Here is a 20,096-nt window from a genome sequence, read left to right as displayed (position 1 = left end):
CACAAAAACTCATTTCATGCATATATAAGCTCACACTCAAGTGTGTGTAGATTCTTCAACACTCATAAATGACAGCGTACCTATCAGAGGGTCGATTTCCACAGGAAGTTGGTACTGCTGCTCTGCTGAGCTCTGATGACCTGACAGAGAAGAAGATGGATTGGATTAATATTGTAAGTGACTGGCCTTGTGAAGTAGATGCTGCATTTGAGGTCATTATACCGCACTGAAAACTATAACAATAAGGTCATAATGTGACGCACTGGCCTAAGAGTTCTTCCATGAATTATATCGCAATTATGCCAAAAGGCTTCTAAGGCTACAGAGAACAGGAGGCACTAACATAGCTTTTTTTTGCCCATCAAACTCAGCATTAAATCCAGAGGTATTGGAAAAAAAAATTGGATTATTGTACATTTCATCACTATATTTGCTATTCTTTTTAATCAATCTTTTAATAATAGTATTGCAACTTGTATTTACAATGGATCTGTATAATTAACTGACAGACCAGTCAAGTTTCATTCTACTTACTTACCAGACCTGTTGATTAACTTGCTGATGACCCATTAATCTCTTACTGAGTAATCTCTTCTGCACCACTTTAATGATTTAGATTATCGTAAACAATTATTTTTAACGATCGATAAACACTACAGTGTGTTCATTAGCCTTTTAGACGTAAACAACGCTGAATTGCTTCAAACACATGGACAATTCTTTATTCTATTCCAGCATCTTTTAATATGAGACATAAGAAAAAGCTCAAGTCCGCATACCTTTAATTCTAAAGCAACATTATGATAAATCTAGTCTGTGGCGTGCGTGAATGACATTCTATTGGAAAGGGATCGGTCTTCACCCATGTGAACTCAGGGATATCAAATTTAATGCATCTTTTAGGGCAAGATGGATGCTGCGTAAATAAGGTTTTGCAAAGTGATCAGCCGGTGTATGAAGGTGGACGTGAGCTCTAATCCCGGCTGCTACATGTGTCACATTTGATACTGCTGTCTGGTAGACACAGTCAACTGTCTCCCAAATCAACGTCCATCCGATAGGGAGGTGATGGATCAATCCCAATATAAATTAGACATTTAAGTATTAATCATTAAAGACGGATGAACAGAAGAAATATGAAAGATAGCATAACAAACTGTTAAAGGAAAGAGATTTGTATCTCCTTGAAATGCCATACAGATGCAAAAACAAAAAAAAAGATCACAGTTTGGTTTCTGTTTTTGTCGAGACAAAGACAACGAACACATCAAAACGTATGTTAGCATGGGCACAAGCTTCTCACCTGACAAGCCATGCCACTTGTTGACAGCAAAGAGGCGGTTGGCAGTGACGGTGATGATGCCAGGTGACGTCAGACCTGACTGAGTGTTGGCTGCTATGTGCGTCACAGGAGAATTGGACGGGAACTTCAGCACCATGATCACATCCTGCTGCATCTGCTCCGTGAACATCAGCGGGGTCTGTAGGAGAAGATACTGTTCAGGCCCCCAGGACAGATGACACGATGAGGGGAAGAGAGGGAAAAGAGCACAGATATGGAGCGGCAGGCAAAGAGAGAAACAAAAGCCCCGTTTGGATGCAGTGAGGAAGAAGAAGAAGAAAAAAAAGGGAGAAGGCAGAAAGAAAGTTAGAGTTAGAAGCAGGAAAGGTATTTGGCAGCAGTTAAGCAGTATAAGTTTGAACAGAAAAAAGCAAGAGGTTGTTTTTGACACAGTGCTGCGGCGAAGTTAGAAAAGCGAGGAACATTCATTTTAGATTTTACACACAGTTAAAGAATTCTAAACATAGAAATACTGGAAAAGCTGAATGAAGATGAAAAGGCATTCTATTCAAATCTCCGTCCACTCACAAATGTGTTATTATGAGGAGGAGAAGCTCTTCCCTTCTCCTTGCACGTGGAATACGTTTTCAACAGTTGACAAAGATCGGCTCAGGAAAGTGGTTGTAAATCTTCAAAGTTCAACGTCAGCATTTTATCTCGACATTGAACTAGAAATTGTAAATCAATGGCTGCTCACAGAAACTTCCCATGAAAACCTAAAAAACCCTTCAGAATACCAATGTGAACTATAACAGCATTGAGTAATTTCAGGTCAGTCTCAAATTTACCTTTCATGGGCAAGATCATAGAAAAGTTGGCGTCCGTACAACTCGGCAGTTATCTGAACACAAACTGCATCTCTGAGAAGTTCTAGTTCACATTCTGCACTAAAAAGAATGGTGTAAAGACTAAATGATCTCACAATGACTCAGGACAAAGGAAAGATAACGCATCTAATGCTTCCAGATGTAAGTGCGTTACAAGACACCGCAATGATAGCGTCATTGTGTATGGACACAATTCCTTCAGCTGTTTTGAATTTATCTTCTAATTAAATGGAAATGATTGTGTGGGCCGGCCGAGCACCAGGAGAAAGGACCAGGTAGAGCTGGGACAGTGAACTTGCGTAGATGGACTTCTGGAAAGGTGCTATGGGAAAGGCTAAGATATGAAACCAGGAGACTGGCCCATCTTCTCACCACCTATGTATCAGCAGAGTCTCTATATGCATTGGTGTTGTAGTAGGAACTAATGAGTTTGAGAAATATTTGCAGAGGTGGTCAGTGATACTGACAGCAGAGGACACACAGCATACTCCAAAATCATTTTAGGGCTTTCTTTTTCTCTTTTTTCTCTCAGGACAAAGCTTCAGTTAATTGATCCGATATGTTGGTTAAGTACGCCCCAACCAATACCTTCACAACACTTTTAGGCTTGTGTTAAGACTTTTTATACAATTTATTCAGGTTTTACCCCCCCTCCCCCAAATTGCATTCATTATCCATTATTTTTACCATTGTAAAGAACTTGGTGCTGCACTTTCTCTCTGAACTGTGCCATAGAAATATTTATTAGTCTAACTAATTACAGCCTATAAAATGTCTTATATCCAAGCCCAAAGGGACTTTTTTTTACATCTTTTGTCTTTTAAATAATTAAATCCCCACAGATATTGAATTTACAATAATGGGCAGAAAATAAAATTCCAACATTTGAGATGATGAGGCGCTTAATACAATTAATTGCTTGTCAAGCTGTACTTCGTTGAGGCCTACCATCAGCTAAATAGTCATTTAAGCCAGCCCTCTGAGCTTTTTTGGACAAAAGTCTATATCACGCATTGATTTAAACTTGTTTTTAGTAAGAGAACGTGTCATAACAAACGTCCTTTCATTGACCTTTCAGACCGTTTCCTCTGCTTAGACAAGGTTTAGTACCATTTGCAAAGTGTTTGTACTAAGCAGCTTGAACAGAAAGCTATTTTCCTCCTTGCGTGTAAAGAAGAGGAACATCAGTGTTAAACATCAGGAAGAGACCTGAGTAAATCCGGTGCGTCTGACAGCTAACCAGAAGCACTGACAGTATCATTACCACCAGCATGGGCAGATGCCGACACTCTGACAACACACTTGCGTGAGAGAGAAAGGAAAGAAAGTGGAGAGTAAGATCATGTAAGAGAGCTGAGCATTCTGAAGGAAGAGAAAGCTGGGGGTGGGGGGTAAAAATGTCTCTGAAAAATGTTGTCTGAATAGTGTCTTTTGAAAACTATATGTGGTGGAGTTAAAGTAAAAAAAAAAAAAGAAAAATTCATAGGAATTCTTCCATACAGTTGGGCAGAGGATTCAAAGCAATACTCTGAGTTTGTGTATGTGCATGTGTGCGCTGGGTGGTGGTCTACAGCCAGCTGTCAGCGCCGCAGGGACACCACACTAATAGGGACCCATGGGACCTTGGCCCATCCAAAGCAGGCACACTGACTGTACTCGCCGGCCCTTAAAGGGCCATCACTTCAGAACTTCTGCTAACTGCTCTCTTTCTGATCTCCTCTGTTTCCAGCTCAGGTGGAAAAGCTGGCTCAAAGCCAGGTTTCCAGCATGAAGCTTAGCCTTTCTCCTTAAAACCTCTTACCAAGCGCACATGTACATAAACGCTTGTGATCTCTCCTTTCACGCACACCTCACTAATGATGAGAGAGGGGATGATTTCAAAACCGAGACTGTATTTTCCCACAGTGGGACAAGGAGAAAGGGAGCACAGGAGGTAAAAGAAAATGATGAAAAGAATAAGAAACAAATTCTAAGATGGACTTAGAAGTTGATGGAGAGCAGACCAGAAATCAAAGATGAAATAATAATACAGGAGCTTAGTTGGCTTCTGAGGCCCTTTTTTAAAAAACATTTCTAGATTATTTATTAATATGCGAGTGTGCAGCACTCACCACTTGCATGGCTGAGCTTCGGGGTGGGTGTGGCTCAATGAGCAGCTGACAGGGGGTCTGTCCAAAACTCCTGATCTGGGACTCCACAGCCTGAGGAAAATAAAAGGAGGAAAGAAACTGTGAGAAATCTTAACCTCATTTGGATTGAACAAAAAAAAGAAAAAGAAAGAAAAAAAAAATTATCCCCCGATAAATGCTATAACACCAGACTTTTAAACATACTTTTTCATTGTCTTTTGCTCACACACATTTGCACCCAACCACAGATTTATCTTCAACAGCCACACAGAATCAGAGGAAGGTTGGGCAGGCGGACTGGTGTGCTTGGTTAGGTGGTGTTAATGAAGAGGTATAGGACCATAAATGTCAGAGCAGACGCCAGCTGAGCAGACTCTGGACATCATCACACAGCTCACTGTCAGGCCAACTAACATGGGGTCGGACACACTCACTTTACTGATATATAGGGCTTTGTTTTGATCAGTTAATAGATCAATCCAAAGATGTTTTGCAAAACAGAAAATATATATATATATATATGTGTGTGTGTGCAGATAAAATAGCCCAAACTCCCTTTTTATAACAGAAAACACTGCAACACATCACTGGAAATGTGTTACAGCGTTAAGTTGACAATAAACTACATGAAAAACTATCATGCGACGCAGACAGTAATGACCAAGTTCATAAAGGGGACAAGCTGGCAGGCAGACAGAAAATGACCAACACAAAATTATGACAGACTCATCAGTATGTTGGTATGCTCTGTGACTGGCTGTGTGGGAGTGACAGCTTGTGTGTGTGTGTGTGTAGGCTGAGGCGCTTGAGCCTGACTTGGCGTAGACTGGGAATGAGCTCATGGTTGAGGCCTGCATATGGTATTTCCATGAGAAAAAAGGTTGGGAAATTAGTCAGCTCTTACCCATTGTCTGAAACTAACCAGAGAAACAGAGAGGAGTGATTTTCACGTTCTATCACATGGTTTCCTCTCCAAATTAGGGCTGAGAATCAAGCCAAACTAGCCCTACATATATTTTGTTTGGTCTTTTTCAGACTGCGCGTTTGCAATCAACCACAAAAGTAAATATAGTGTAGATAACTTTTCATCTGAATTACAGTCAATTATTCCAGTGAATAAAGCTGTAAAAATGTACACCGCAGTTAGTTAACTCACAGTTTGCACAACTCGAGGAAAATAATTTAACATTGCTGTGAAAGTTGTGGCTTCAAGGAACTGTAGGACAGAATTATTCCCTTTCTTATAATAAAGGACGGTCCAGTGTTCCCTAAGCTTAAGGATAATAAGAAAAGTTTCTTTAGATGAAGAGAATTTAGAGACTTGGAACAGCTGTTATGATGGCTACCACTCAGAAACTTCAAGGTAATTTTGCTTTCGAAAGCAAAAAAAATAAAAGACTATTCAACTGGACTATTGTGTGTTCAGGCCAAAATGGCACTATTCTGAACAAACTCAGATCTCATGGGAGATGCGTTCATAATCCAGTACTGGGTGATTTACATTTTTTTTTTTTAACTGGTCCATAAGAATGAATAAAAGCTTTCTAAGGAAAGATGCCACAATGATATCACAGACCAGAGCAACTCAGAGCTGGATTTGAACACAGATCACGATGGAGGGCTGTAACATTTTCCATCCCATCCACAGTTAGTGTGAGAACGTCAGTGCATCATTCAAGGTCAAAGTGCCACTGTCCTCTGACTGTGAGTGAGAGCATTTTGCTTAAGCTAATGTGTGGAAGAGACTCCTCAAAGGCACTCAACTTATCTTCATTAAGTTCACATCTGACATTTACGAGGCTGTGGAACGGTACGACGTGCTGACCTAGACTCAGCCACTTTCCATCCCTATACGCCAATGCAACGCTCAGGTGATTATACGAGGGGCCAGCCACAAGGCCAATCTCTTTCGGAAGCGCTGGCCCGTGTCTGATGAGGGTTTTCTGAATTCTATACATTTAAATGACAGAGACGCCCTCATCTGAGATGTCTCACCATGTCCTTTGATTTACTCAGCCAGTTGACAAGATGGATCTCCATGTAAAACACTGTGCTTTTATGCAAATCAAATCCAACAACACTGATTCTGTGAATAGAACTGAACAATGAATACAGCAGGCTTGTATTTCTGACCAGCTGTGTGGCAGGAGAGTTGGCATCTCAGCTTTAAGTATTGACCTTAAAAATACGAACATTTAACAGAGTGGAGATCTCATTGTCCAAAGACAACAAACGTCAAAAGTGTCAAAGCAGGTTCATTCGCGTGCGCTTATTTCACGTCTTCTGCCGAATTACGCAAACGCTGTACAATTCAAACAGGGCTCTGTGTTTTGTCACGGGTGTGAGAGGCTGTGGGGTTTTCCATAATCATATGTGGAAAAGAGGGGAAGCCCTGTATAAGTGTGAGAAGGCAAGTCAGGGTGTGTTCTCTTTATACACCAAGAAGCAACCCAGATGTGCATGCAAGCCCTGCACAGGAGGACATGAATGAAGCTGCACGCAACGTTTTGTCGGGGAGGGGATGGAGGGGGGGGGCAGGAAGTAATCACAGGCTTGAAAAACATGGCAGTGGTATCCGCAGCAGTCAGGAGTCTGTGTTGAGATTTTCCAAACTTTCACCCTGGACTAAAATGAACACATAAACACACAAACTGTGGGCATTTATGCTGATGAGTACACATAAATATACAAAAGTATAGACATGCCAATAAATTAATGTATACACACACGTACATGCAAACATTTTCACGAATGAGCCATACAAATGTCTATGTGAGTGTGTTTATGGGTTGGGGATGGTTGGAGTTGGCATTATAGCATCCGCAAACCAAAAATATAGATCCCGCTAACCCAGTCTGCGTACACACAAACACTTGGATTTACACACATCTGTGAACCATCCCCCTGCCGTTGAACTGCCCCAGGGCCTGTCTTAATGCAGCCTAGCCTGGTGCAGGCCACAGCTCAGGCTGAAACAGTTGTCACTCAGTAATGACAGACTCTGGGGACACTTTCAGACCCAAAACCCTCCGTCTAAAAGCTCCTGCAGCCCTCATCCACCCCCAGATCCCAAGCATGACGAGGCCCAGGCCTGAAGCTCCGCTTCCACCTTCTGCCCAGACAGAGCACGTTTCCTTCCGCACAAACACAGTTGACGGAGAGCCTTGGATTAGCTCACAGGGGTAACACTACGTTTGTTTATTTAACTAATTAAAGTGCTCAGACGGAGGGCGTTTTGAGAGGTGAAAAGCAGCAGATTGGAATCCCAGCACCGGAGAGGGAAAAGCAAGAGAAAAACGACAAGCCCTTTTCATCTTTCGGCAGTGCAGCAGACTTTAATGCTTTATTGATATCTTATAACCTAATGAAGCAGTTGGTAAATTTCAGCTTCTGTAATTCACTGCCACTGCCAGTCTGGCACGTGTAGACTTCTGTGACATGTTAAGAGAAAACTGAAAAACGTGACCAACAAAGTCATTGCAAAAGCTTCCCCCACTGCACACTAAAGGATTCTTTTATTTTTCTTTGTTCAGAGTGCGTCATATTAATGTCAGAAAACAGTAAGGATTAAAAAAAATGAAATGCACAACACCAAAACTATAGCTGAAGTGTGCAGATCCAAAATTCCAGCAGTTAGCAGGGCGGTTGAGGCTGCTATATTAGCACAGCTCATATCACGTGCACCTGCCTCTGATGGCTTCTTATATGCTGGTAGATTAATCAATCCCATTGTCACTGGAACAGCTTGGCAGAAATAGTGGACTATCAGGGATCCAATTTTCCGCTGTGTGTGTGTGTGTTAACCAGAAGAATGGGTAATGGGATGAGTGTGAAAATGACCGGTGAGCCCAGATAATGAATCTGCATGTGTGTGTGTGCGTGTGGATAAAGGCCAAAGCACATCTGGGTGGGAATTAGGGTGAATGAGGTGATAAATCAAAGATGTACCCCTGGTGCCCGCGATGCTCCAGTCACTGAGCATGAAGGGCAGCAATACAGCGGAGGTAAGAGGCTGTTTGGCCACTTGATATACACTGAACTCATCTCCATTTAGATCTGAATGCCAAGAGGAGTCTAATTTATTACAGAACGAGTCTTGTTTGTTTGAGTCTTGGTAATGCTAATATTAAACTTGACACTTTAAAGTGAAGCTAAGGGAACACAGTGACGTTGCTATAAGAAAGTCAGATGGGCAACAATTATCTTATTATGCATCTGCTCTTGCTTTTTGCCCTTTTTCTGGATTTCGAAATTGCAATGTCATATTCCCAGAGCTCAGCAATTATGCTTCAGAGCCGGTAGAAATGGTTACAGTAAAAGCCACAATGTAACAAACTGCAATTAACCTTTAATAGAAACTCAGTACAAAGCCTTTTTTCAATAAAATAGAGTACAGCCTCTCTCTTGGCACTAAAACTTGTTGTCAAAAAGGCTGATGGGAGCAGGGTCAATTGGCCTTGCTGCCGGCGAGCCGCCTTCAACAGCAGATTGGTGAAGTTGTCAGGCCAGTGATTGGCTGTTGGCGAGCTAGCTGTGTTTTCCTTTACAGCGCCGTGTTTTGTGTGGTTGCTTTCGGGCAAGGCTGGTGTAGATCGTGTGTGCAGCAGTTCAAAGTGGTGGAGATGAATAATGAATGAAAGCCAAGGAGGAGGCTGTAAGGCGTTAAAGTGGAACACTTGGTGGAGTGCTTTCAAAAGGTATCACATGAGGAAAAGGCTTTGCTCAGCAATACCTGCCAGCAGACTGTTAGCTTAGCTCTCCCGTGCCATTCAGCAAGCAATTTAACATGGCTAATGGCATCAAAAACCTCCCTGAAATACAGACGCATAGAATGGTGGGATGCTTTTATAATATAGTCAGATTAAGCATCCATTTGAGAGAGCTCAAGTGTACTTACTGTAATAAGGCACGACCCCCTTACTCAGCATGATCTGCCGCAGGAGTTCAATCGGTGAGCATTAAAGATTCTGTGTACATGCATGAACACTTTCATGTGGCAGCCTCACCTCTCTGAGCATGGGGTCATTGATGGAGCTGAGGTTGACTGCACCTTCATAAGTCAGATAATAGAACACGTTGAGGGCTCTGGTAGCCTCGGGTCCCTGCTGCTTGTAGCCAAAAATCAAGTCGATCCACTGGTGAAGCTGGCACGACACAAACTCGCTCTCCAGAGCCTGTGACAGAAGGAGAGGACAGAGGATTATAACATTGTAAATGTTGCCATTTAAACACCGTACTCTGACCAAATGCTGCCCGCCAAACACACCCCTCACCCAATTAATGAGCAGCAGTTATCATTAAAGACCCTCAAAGGTGAATTCCTGAGAGAAAGCAGAATATTCTGCTAATTGTTCTTGTGGTAGAATCTGACGATGATTTCTATAATGAGAGAAATGCACAATGTATCTGGATCTGATCATAAGGGAGCATCAAAACTCTAGTAGCTCATTAGGGAGCCATTTCAGCGTCTGTCTTTGTTCTTTTCGCTGCTGCTTGTGAGCCGATAAGAGCACCGTGCTGCTCGCCCGCAGACATTTCTGCATTGCCACAACGCTGCGATCCAAGCCGTTTTCTCTCCTCATTAGTCGGCAAAGGAGGGAAAAAACATTTATGTTTCCTCATAAAAATAGGCAATTGTGTTAATTTGTGTAAAGCTGTCGCTTCACAAAAGCTCACTAAACACAACCAAATTAGAATGAGGCAGGCCTTGATTGTCATTGCTGCCTTGTGTCACATTAATTTGTGACAAAACATTAGCCTGTGCTGCACTTAAATGGCAATTTATATCATTTAAATTTTTACTGCCGATACCAGTGCATCCTTCACTTAAATGTGACTTTCTGACAGGTCATTTTGCATCTAATTTGTCCCCACTCGCTTAATTACAACTTTCAGTCAGGGAGGACAGCAGCTCAGGTATGAAGGTGTTGTCAGCGTGGTGTCACTGCTGACTGAATGTTTGCCCTGAACTGATGAGTTGCTTAACAATAAGAGCATTTAGCTAATGACCCGGGGAGGTCACTTTTTAACACTTTGATGCCACAACAACCTGACTAATAAATGTGTGGTTCAGGATTGGGGCGCAGGCTAATAGCGTCAAAAATTAAGCACCAAAAAGCTGGCATTAAACATCCAATTATCCACTGTTAAAGGCTTGTAGTTTGGCTACTAATGCTAAACCAAAACAAATCCGACCTTTAGTAAAACAGAGCATCCTTACGCAGTCCAGACTCCAGGTCCCACCATATTCACACAATGTTAGCGTGTCACAAGGCAGTCCTTTTTATCAAAGTTACATTATAGGCCAGGAAAACCGTCTTTATTCAAACTCCCTTTAAGAGTGGTCAAAGTGTGGTTCAGCCGTGCATGCAGGCCGTTTGTGTCTGTGTGAGTGACAGAAAGATCAGTTCATTATGCACTAGAATTGACCTTTGACGGGCCCTACACCCCCTGTTTCTAAAACTAAAGCTGGAACTGATGGGCATTTAATGTGCACTGCAATCAACTGTCAATCAGCACGGGGGAAACAAAGAGCAACCATGTTCCTGCAGCTCTGTCTCCAGAGGCCGTGCGTTATGTAAATCACTCACATGTACCATTTGGAGAGAGAGTGGGATGCAGAATAAGTAAGCAACGGAAGAATATGGTTGTGCAATTGTTGAATCTGTTAACATCTGTCTAACAAAAGGCCCAACACGTCTCTTTGACTGAAGTCTATGTTGGAATACAGCCTCAATGGACTGCTGGAGATCTTAGCGATGCGAAGAACAACCGAGTCAGCCTGTGGAGATGTAGTAACATGCCTTAATAATGGTACTTCAAAGCCTTTCTGTCTGGAACATCAAAAACAGCAGCGTTACACTGAGAGACTTAGACAACAAAAGATGTTCAGATGCAAATAAAACAAGAATTTAGATATCTTAAATCAGAAACACTCCTGACATGCATGTTAGTGACGTCTCCTAAAAAAAAAACTACTGAGGCCAAATACTACAGTAAATGACTTTAAAGCGGAAATCTGCACATTTAGGACTTATGTTCAGACAGTCATGTGGTTGGGTGGCACTGATGGGGTAGGGAAGTTCGAAAGCACCGAGTAACACACGTTTGGGTATTTGTACTTTTATTGTAAAACCATAAATCATCGCCAACTTTGTTCTTTAACTTAATTTGAACAATTTCACAGCGGTGTACGGTGAGATGCGAGTGAACACAAACCACGGCGCTGTAATGGCATTTCAATAAAACACATGATGAAATTATCCATGGTATCAAAATGTTCTAATCGTATCAAGATGTATGGAGCTGGAGTTATTTGATGTAGAATTATTATCTGTAAAGGCCAGAGATTAGGTGCGTTCCAATCAAACCCGCAAAAAAAAGTGAGCAGGTGTGGAAACGTTTCCTCGTGTGGTGCCACACTGTAGAAATGTCTGAGCAGAAGGTTGGGGCACGAAGCAGATTCCTGAGGTGGGATCTGGTGCCACTTCAGGAGAACCAGGCTGGATTATTGATGTGCCAATTAGCAGCCAGTGTGTGCGTCTTCCCCACCCACAGGGGACTCTCTGATAATTAATGAATAATTTAGCATGCTTTTATGTAAATGCTGACAGGGGGTAGAAGTCACTCGAAACCCTCGTTTCTATTGTTACAGATTTGACGAAGTACACCTTTGAAGTGTGAGGGGTCCCCCTTTGTTGTGTGCTGCGATTCGATTCCAGCGGCAACACAAAAAAATTGGAATATTCTCCAGTGTGGAAGAATGATCCATTTATCCTAATCGTTTTCCCCCTCATAAAAGCCAACATGTATACAAACACACATAACTGCATGCGCTCTTTCTACAGAACATGTTTATTTTGCTCCTGTGCCAATTTGACGGGCTGAGATGTGAATTCCGACGAAAATGCATCACAACGAACAAGCCTCATCTGTGTGTAAGTCTCGGATTACTTTCATTCTCTCCTTTGTGAGACAGCTGTAGCTTGAGTGTGGACTTGAAGCTTATAAAGAAAACCACAAATGCTAAAAAAATAAATAATTAAAAAAAAAAAAAAAAAAGCTTGACTATGGTCTGTCAATATGTTTTTGCTTTAGAGGGAGAATTAAAGACACATTATCCCAGTTTGAGACATCGCACAAGAGACACCAACTGATTGCAATTAACCAGCTGGTGGACATTAACGCGGGATTACTGAGTCCTGAGAGGCAAACCGACAATGCCTAATCCCAAAATCAGTAACTGGAATACGGTTTTTTTTTGGTTGCAGGTGGTAGATTTATTGTTACTATTTATATATAATTCGCCTCCTTTCTGCTTGTTGTAATGATCATCTTTGCCTGCTTTAAAGCTTCCCAGGCTAAAGGCCTTTCGCTGGACCCATCAGTGAAGTTTCTGTACCTCGTTGTGGTTTGTGGTTAGCTTTATGATCTGGATTGAGCTGGATTTCACTTCACTATTAACGAGGTGACAGTGAGCGCTTTCCTTCTTCCTGCACTGGTCCTAAAAAACCCTTTTAAAGACTTATGGAAAGCTGTCTGTAAGGATGTTAAAACATCACTTAACAAATCAATCCTCTCATTTGCATGCCATTGCCACCAGTGTGTGTCAGTAATGGCGTTTAACTGAATGCACGTGTTCTATGCAAAGTGTCGCCGGTGTTGCTTTTTCCTTTCTTTTTTTTTTGTCAGGTCTGCATATATTAGATCTTTTAAAGAACAAGCTGATCAAAACATCCCGAAGACCACAGTCACAGCATGTGTGACACGAAACAGCAGGCGAAAAATTAGACTTCCAAGCCAAGTATCACTAGTTACAGTAGATTAAGCCATGTTCTGTCATGTCTTTCTGTTGTGGCTTTTACTACATCAAATGTAACTTTCCATCTAATCGCGAAAGTTGTTCAAATAGTAAGGGGTAAGTGGGGTAAAATATGAGGTGAAACTAAGTTGAATGAAAATGATTTACCGGTATGTAGAAAAAATAACGAACAGGAGTCTGCTGATGCCAACATCCTGACCCTTATTTCGCTAATTCAGTTTGGATCCTTTGTTATTTACTTCTTCCCCCCATGGTTATCAATGAGTGTTTAAATCGCGCATGTGTTTAGTACACGAGACATCATTATCTTTAATGGAAGCCAGACTATTCCTCCTACTTTAATCCAACTTTAATATCTCTCTCTTGTTTAGATTCTCTTTTCATCCTCCAAGTTCAACAGCCGCCTTTTATTTTCCTGTCTACTTATTCTCTCACTTTTAATGCCACTCTTCTTTCCCTCATGCCTTCTACAAGTCATCCGATCCTTTAGATCAACTCCTCTGGAGCTGCTTTGGCCTGAGGTTGACAAGCACTCTGATTAAAGGGCTTATTTAGCTCGCTGTAGATGAGAAGCCGATTGTCATTTTGAAGCAGACAGAGGGAGGCTGGAGAGAAAGAGGGGCCCAGTATGCAAGAGGAAGGAAAAAAAGCAATGGATGACGTAAGGAATGAGATCTTTTGAGCAGCCACGCAGCTAACGAACCATTTCCTTTATTCTCATATTCGCACACACCAACTCCAGCCCAGATGTTACTTCAGTTCCATCCCCCTTTCTACTCAACTAATTAGAAAGGTCACGACTGTGAGAGTTCTGGCTGAGGTTCAATGGAGGCGCTCGCTGGCAAGTGGAACCCGAAACTCTAACCCCAATTCTCTCCTCCCATCTTTCTTCCCCATCTCTTGCCCACTTGAAGAGAAACAATATCATGTTATCGGGTGAAAAGAAGTAGAATGAGGAGAGACTGGGAAACAAAACAAACACGCCTTTGAGGATTTGGTCTCATTTACAGCTCGGAAAGTGAGGCAAACGTTACCGATTGCATGAGCATTATCTGCTTTACCCAGAAGTTTTGGCTACGCTTCTCTCAAAGTGAGGGAGAAATAATGACGCTTTAACACATAATATGAAGAGCGTGATGCGTTCGAAAGGATAATCTGTAAAAATGTAAATGTTTCAAACGTAGAAAAACTGTTAAAGCTGCTTTCTGATGGAAAACATACAATTCCAAAGTTAGGAAAATATTTTCACGAGTGGGAACCGAGAATAAGTCCACTATGATCTCAAAAAGTGCTTAAAAAAAAAAAAAAAAGGCTGTCAGCCGTCGGACCCGATTCAACACAGAAACAGCGCGAAAGGCTCCAAGTGAAGTAAAGTAATGTTTCTTTAGCTGTTAGGAAGAGCATCATTGTTTCAAAGGATTATAGAGTTGGCTTGAGTGTAGTTAGCCCAGAAAAATCTGATTATTAAAGGTGTTTGCTCATGTAGAGCTGCAGCTGTGCCGTATGAGGAATGAATAAAAGGCGAAAACAATCATCAGATCCTACAGAGATCCTAAAACACTATAAGTCTAAGGTTTGGACACAGAACAAACACGCATTTAAAATTAATATTAATGGAATAAATTGGGAAATAAACACAGAAACAGTTACATGTGGAAATATTATTGATTATAATAATATAAACAAATGACTGAAAATAGTTCATTTTCCTTCATTTTCACATTTACTTTGTTATAATTTACTTTTCTATTTCTGTACATCAACGTGTATTCAATGAAAAAGATGTGTGTGTGTATATATATATATATTTACTTTATTTCTTTTTACTTTTTTCTTTATCTTGTTTTTTTTTTTAAAAAATAGGGTAATTCTCTTACAATACATAAATGCACATTTATTCAAATATATGCAGAAATAATTTAATAATTGTGAAAATAATTGTGACTCGTCTACATGCCCGTATTCATTAATCTTCTGTATACATTTGCTCATTCATTACTTCCTTTACGGGTTCTTTCTTTTTTTGCGACAGTCCTGTTGCTTCACAGAAAACGGACATCGCAGTTAACTGTGGCAGATACTAAATGATTCACTGTTCGGAGGAGTGCAGCAGAAAGGGGGAAGCACGACATTAGCGAGTATTTCAGCAACAGTAGATCATCCAATTTCTCAGGCTCTTATTAGCCTCCTCCATTACGTCATTGAAGAGGAGGCTGAAGAAGAGGAGGGGGAGAAGAGCAGGATACAGGGGGAGGCTAGGAATAAGCGGGGACAGCTCATAAAACACTGAGCACACAGTAAACATGTCTGCTCTTATGCATGGCAATACCCCTACAGTGAGCGCTGTTTGACATTAGCCAGATAACCCCCCGCCCTAATGCTAGTTCTCATCCTAAAGCACAGCTTTCAGTGGAGACACACCAGGGGAATGGATTAGTGCTAGCCTAACATGGTAAACCATGTTTTGTTATATGAAGCCACGCTGGGCTAGACGACGTGAAGATTTTCACTTACTCAGTCATTCACAAGTGAATAAGTACTTGCAGTGGTTTACCTCAGCTCACACATGAGCTCCACTGGGGTTACATTGAGAAGATGCGGAGGCTGGTGGGAACAGCCTGGTGTCGCTCCCAGTGGCTGTCTGATCTAAGAGTGCTGTGTGGATGAGAGGTGAAAGTAAACAGTCATGATCTTTGACTTTGTATAGCTGGTGGTCTAAGCTTCGGATCCATTATGGTAGCTGTACGTCTTGTGGGAAAAAATGTGGGACGTGCTTTTGTCCTCTCTATCCCACTGTCAGTCATATTTCAAAGATAGAGTCGCTGAATGAATGCACACATCAACAAGTGTCCCACAATGTTTCACCACCGGTGATAATACTTTTAAACTGTTATCAAATGGCAAAAACAGCCTCGCAGTGACGTAATGGTGTTCTGGTCGGGTGATGGACTACTGATTATGACTAAGTTTGTGTTAGGGTGTGAATGGCTGTCAGCAAATAAAGCTGACAAACTTCAGAGAAAGAGCTTCAAAGTGCTGCAGTGTGGAGCTTGGGTGTAAAGGTGATTTTGCTCCTGTTGATATGACACTCGTCTTTTAGCAGCCATGTAAATTCACCTCTGCAGGCAGGATTATTGCAACGTCCCCACCACCCAATCAGCTGTAAGGTCAAACGTAAGACTCACAATCACTGAGCAATTAGAACCGGTCATCTCATTGCAACTAAACTAAGTTTAGGCTAAAATTTTCTTAAATGTTTCTGTAGGTTGAGCATCAATATGATATATCTGATCATGAATTAAGTAAAGGTGATAATCGGAAAAAGATGCTCTCCATAGTAAAGAGTGGTAATAGGAAAACTTCATAGGTTGTCAACTGGCCGATGACTTAAAAGCAGTAGTATCCAGTTCCATGCTGCCATTCTGGTCTTAAAAAATTCTAACTCCATATATAAGTACCAGGCATCACCAAACATTTACAGATTTGACTGTAAGGACTAAGCTACATTACATATTAGCATTAGTGTCTTCTGCAGATTATTTGGTCACATATGGTTAAATTGTCTTTTTTATTAACTGAGAACAAACATCAATATCATTGTGTGTGTATTATTAAAACATCCATATGTTAACATAATGATTTTATCGATATTGGTATCCAGAGATAGCGTTGGGTCTTTATTCTCTGTAGGGTTAACACTTTTAAACCATTGTACATTTCCTCATTCCACTGTTAATGCCTTATAAGATAACTAACTGCCAGCTTGGTGTGCAGTAAAACTGGCTAACATTTTGATGGAGGCGTAGTGAATGGTTTTCAATTCAGCAGATCATTTCGATCTGGCAAGGGGAGAATTAATTAGGAAGCAGCTACAGATGCAGAAGTCTCTACAGCAGATACCCAACTAGTTTGGGTATATTTAGTATTTACCACATTCCAGGCATATGCCGTCCCTCCAGTAAAGGGATTGATCTCGCATGCTTATGTCAAAGCACAGGCATCAAAGGTGCATATGAAACTTAAGTTTCACTTGTTTTGCATCCAAAGACTCTTACATTTAACGAATATCACCCCAAAGCACCAATAGGGTTTAAAATTCTACACATAATTACTGGGAGGCATTCGCGTTCTTGTCTGAATAATTACAAGCTGCCCAGGCATCTTCCAGCCATAGAAAAGAGATGTATTTGCAGTGAGAGCACATGTAGTGCAGACCTGTGGGCAAGCCACTCAGAATCAGCTTGTGACCCATCACTCAGCTGGCTTTGCCCATTCCATGAGAAGTAGGTCTCTTTCCTTCTGTGAGGGTAGTTTCGCTGGTGTCTCTGTAACTGCTTTGAGTGAGCAGATGCTTTATTGTGGGAAGAAAAAACTAAAAATCCCGTGCTGCCTCTCAATGTGTGTGGCTGGGAGCTCTGTCAACAGCACTACAGGAGCACAGATGACTGAAAGGAACCAAACACGCGAAATATGGCCCAACAAATCGCTGCATTATTTGACTAAATCGAACTTCACCCAAAAGCAGACTGCTGCCATAAGAGAATGTGGTTTAGGCTGCTGCTGATCTCCAGCACGGATAAACGACCGACACGTGTGCAGACAAATAACATGACGTTTTACACATGTAAACACATGCTGTTGCGTGAATAGTTAGCAGAGCTGAGAGGTTAGATATAGTTATATATAGTGGAATGTCACAGGAGATGACAGAGCCTTGAGAAATGTAGTTATCTGTTGGAGGAGGGATCAAGTTCTTAACCTCTCCTACGACCTCCTGGTAAAGACAACAAGCAGGCCCTGATCTCTGTGGCATGCCGCCTCAAGACCTCTTCCATGGATGTGTGTGTGGCTGTGTGATGGACCAGGAAAAAGGGAGTGTGCCTTTACAAGCAAGCCTTTAAGTATACTGTAGGCACTTCAGTGTAGTTGTGGTGCAGGCTTATCTCGAAGCGCCGAGGTGCTTAGTCTCCAGCAAGTCTGTCTAAAATCCAGCTATTCCTCAGCATATCAAACTTGCGGTTGTGAAGTGGAGCCCGTGGTGTTGTGTAAGCCGTGTAGACGCACACTTGCAGCTAATCTGTTGCCACGCAACACACTTCTTGCTAAACATTAGTGATGAACTATGACATTTCCACCAGCAGAGCAGTAGAAACCAGGCTACAGTTTGATGTAATGTTTACATCTTCCAGATCTTTTTAAAAAAAAATTTTTTTTTTTATTACCAACCACACAACTCTCCCTCACAACAACAAAAACAAGCCGCCGTTTTGCACGCCAGCAAAATCCTTTACTGAGAGAGGCTTTTAATGGCCTCTCCAGATTGAGCCCTAATTAGCTGTTAATCATCTAAGGCTCATAACCAGAGTGGAGACAGCAGGCATGTGTGTGTTTATGGCATCCGTGCATTAGCGTGTGTTTGCGTGTTCTCTCCTGCTGTCTATCCTTGTGTTGTGAGGCCATTAGCAGCAGAATTGCTAAGAGAGCCAAACAGTCCATTAACTCCTTCGCTCTTCTTTTCTCCCCTTCACCATGCTCATCTCTCTCGCAACAGCACCACAGTTGCCAGCTGACACCCTCTAATGTCAGCTATCTGTCATGACCAGAGACCTGTCCACCCACACATGCCTCCCTACACCTTGTCATTGGTCTGTGATCTCTACAACTATACAATTAGTATTCTCATGATGGTGAAATTCGCAGCATTACTGCATGTTAACTGATCAAAGTCAACGTTTTCACAGAAAATACTGCAAGGTCTGACCCCTAATTGTCAGCCTGATGAATAATTTCATGACCTAATAAAACCTTAGGGGGTAATGAATTGGCAAAGTCCACCGACACTCACACTATGCATCTATGTTATAGTGAAAGTCAAACTCTCAGGCTTCCCTGTAATGAGAGCCCTTGTTTCTTTGAGCTGGTTATGTTTCCAAGCACCTCCACCTGCTTGATGGGCTCGGCTGCACGTCGGATCAATATCTCAATTTGCTCAAAATAGAGAAAGAGGCTGCAGACTGAAATATTATCAGCCAGAGAGCAGCATGTAGCAGGTATCTAGTATGAGTGCAGACTTCTTGGACCAGACCAAACTGCCTCAGCAGTAAATTAGGCACAGAGGAAAGGAGCAGAGGAAATTGTGGGAGCGAAAGGAGACGAGAATGAAAAGCCGCTTTGTGCTTACAGCAGCCAAGCGCATATATGCAGATATTCTAACCATTAGATTTCTGCAAAGTTACTGTTATGACCGAACTTTAGTGTGTACAAACATATTATTCGAATGATATTTTTTAACAGTGAAAGTATTTCACCACAGTGCAACTTAAAGGTAACCGTTACACTAAAGAATAGATATTTCTTATTTTTGAATGTTCTAGCCACGACTGTTTTGTTTATAGAGGTTCAGGATAATAAATGCAGAGACAATGTTGCCTATCGTGAGTAAAACTGTTACAGAAAAAAAATAAAAAGGACCAGACTGCTCGGGGTTCAGAGTGTTGTACAAAATCAAAGGCAGTATTCAACAAAAAAAAAAATCATTTTAACTTCTAAATGAGACAATAGAACTATGAAAACTGAAATCATAAAAAATTAAATAGGTCTGCAACTAACATTTACAATAATATCCTTCTAAGTCTGCTGATTTTCTTCAATTTATTGTAGAATTTAAAGTAGCTCTGAGTAAAAGTTTTTAAAAATAATGAAAAACCTGTTTCTGGACGACATGACAAGTCCTACATTCCCAACATCCAAATATCTCCTAATCTTTGCAACCACAAATTACACAAGTCCTCAGTCCCTAAAACAGCAAGCCTCTACCACAAGAGTCCCCTGATACATCAACATTAGCCTAGAGACCGTTCTGACAGCCAGCAAGAGAGAGGGAAAGGGTGTGATTAATGATCGAGTCATGGTCATATCAGCAGGCTGGTTAACAGACCCCACCACAAGACTACACAGGTCATAGAGCACAGCCAGCC

The 20,096-nt window shown here is 41.6% G+C and overlaps 1 protein-coding gene across 4 annotated transcripts in view; it reads right to left on the bottom strand.

The window, feature by feature from the left end:
• lrba (LPS-responsive vesicle trafficking, beach and anchor containing) overlaps positions 1–20,096 on the bottom strand; it is a 172,709-nt gene that overhangs the window by 15,896 nt on the left and 136,717 nt on the right. For all 4 annotated transcript variants that reach the window (XM_072384884.1, XM_072384886.1, XM_072384887.1 and 1 more), the window contains exons 47-50: positions 9,305–9,472; positions 4,281–4,370; positions 1,304–1,481; positions 81–140 (exon numbers count right to left, since the gene is read on the bottom strand). In XM_072384884.1, the coding sequence (XP_072240985.1) occupies positions 81–140; positions 1,304–1,481; positions 4,281–4,370; positions 9,305–9,472 (496 nt within the window). The remainder of the gene's footprint in view (positions 1–80; positions 141–1,303; positions 1,482–4,280; positions 4,371–9,304; positions 9,473–20,096) is intronic.

This window comes from Leuresthes tenuis, unplaced genomic scaffold, assembly GCF_036924035.1.
Source record: "Leuresthes tenuis unplaced genomic scaffold, fLeuTen1.0.hap1 SCAF_4, whole genome shotgun sequence".
Taxonomy (NCBI): Eukaryota; Metazoa; Chordata; class Actinopteri; order Atheriniformes; family Atherinopsidae; genus Leuresthes; species Leuresthes tenuis.
The sequence above is the reverse complement of the archived record's forward strand: the minus strand, read 5'-3'. Positions and strand labels throughout refer to the sequence as shown.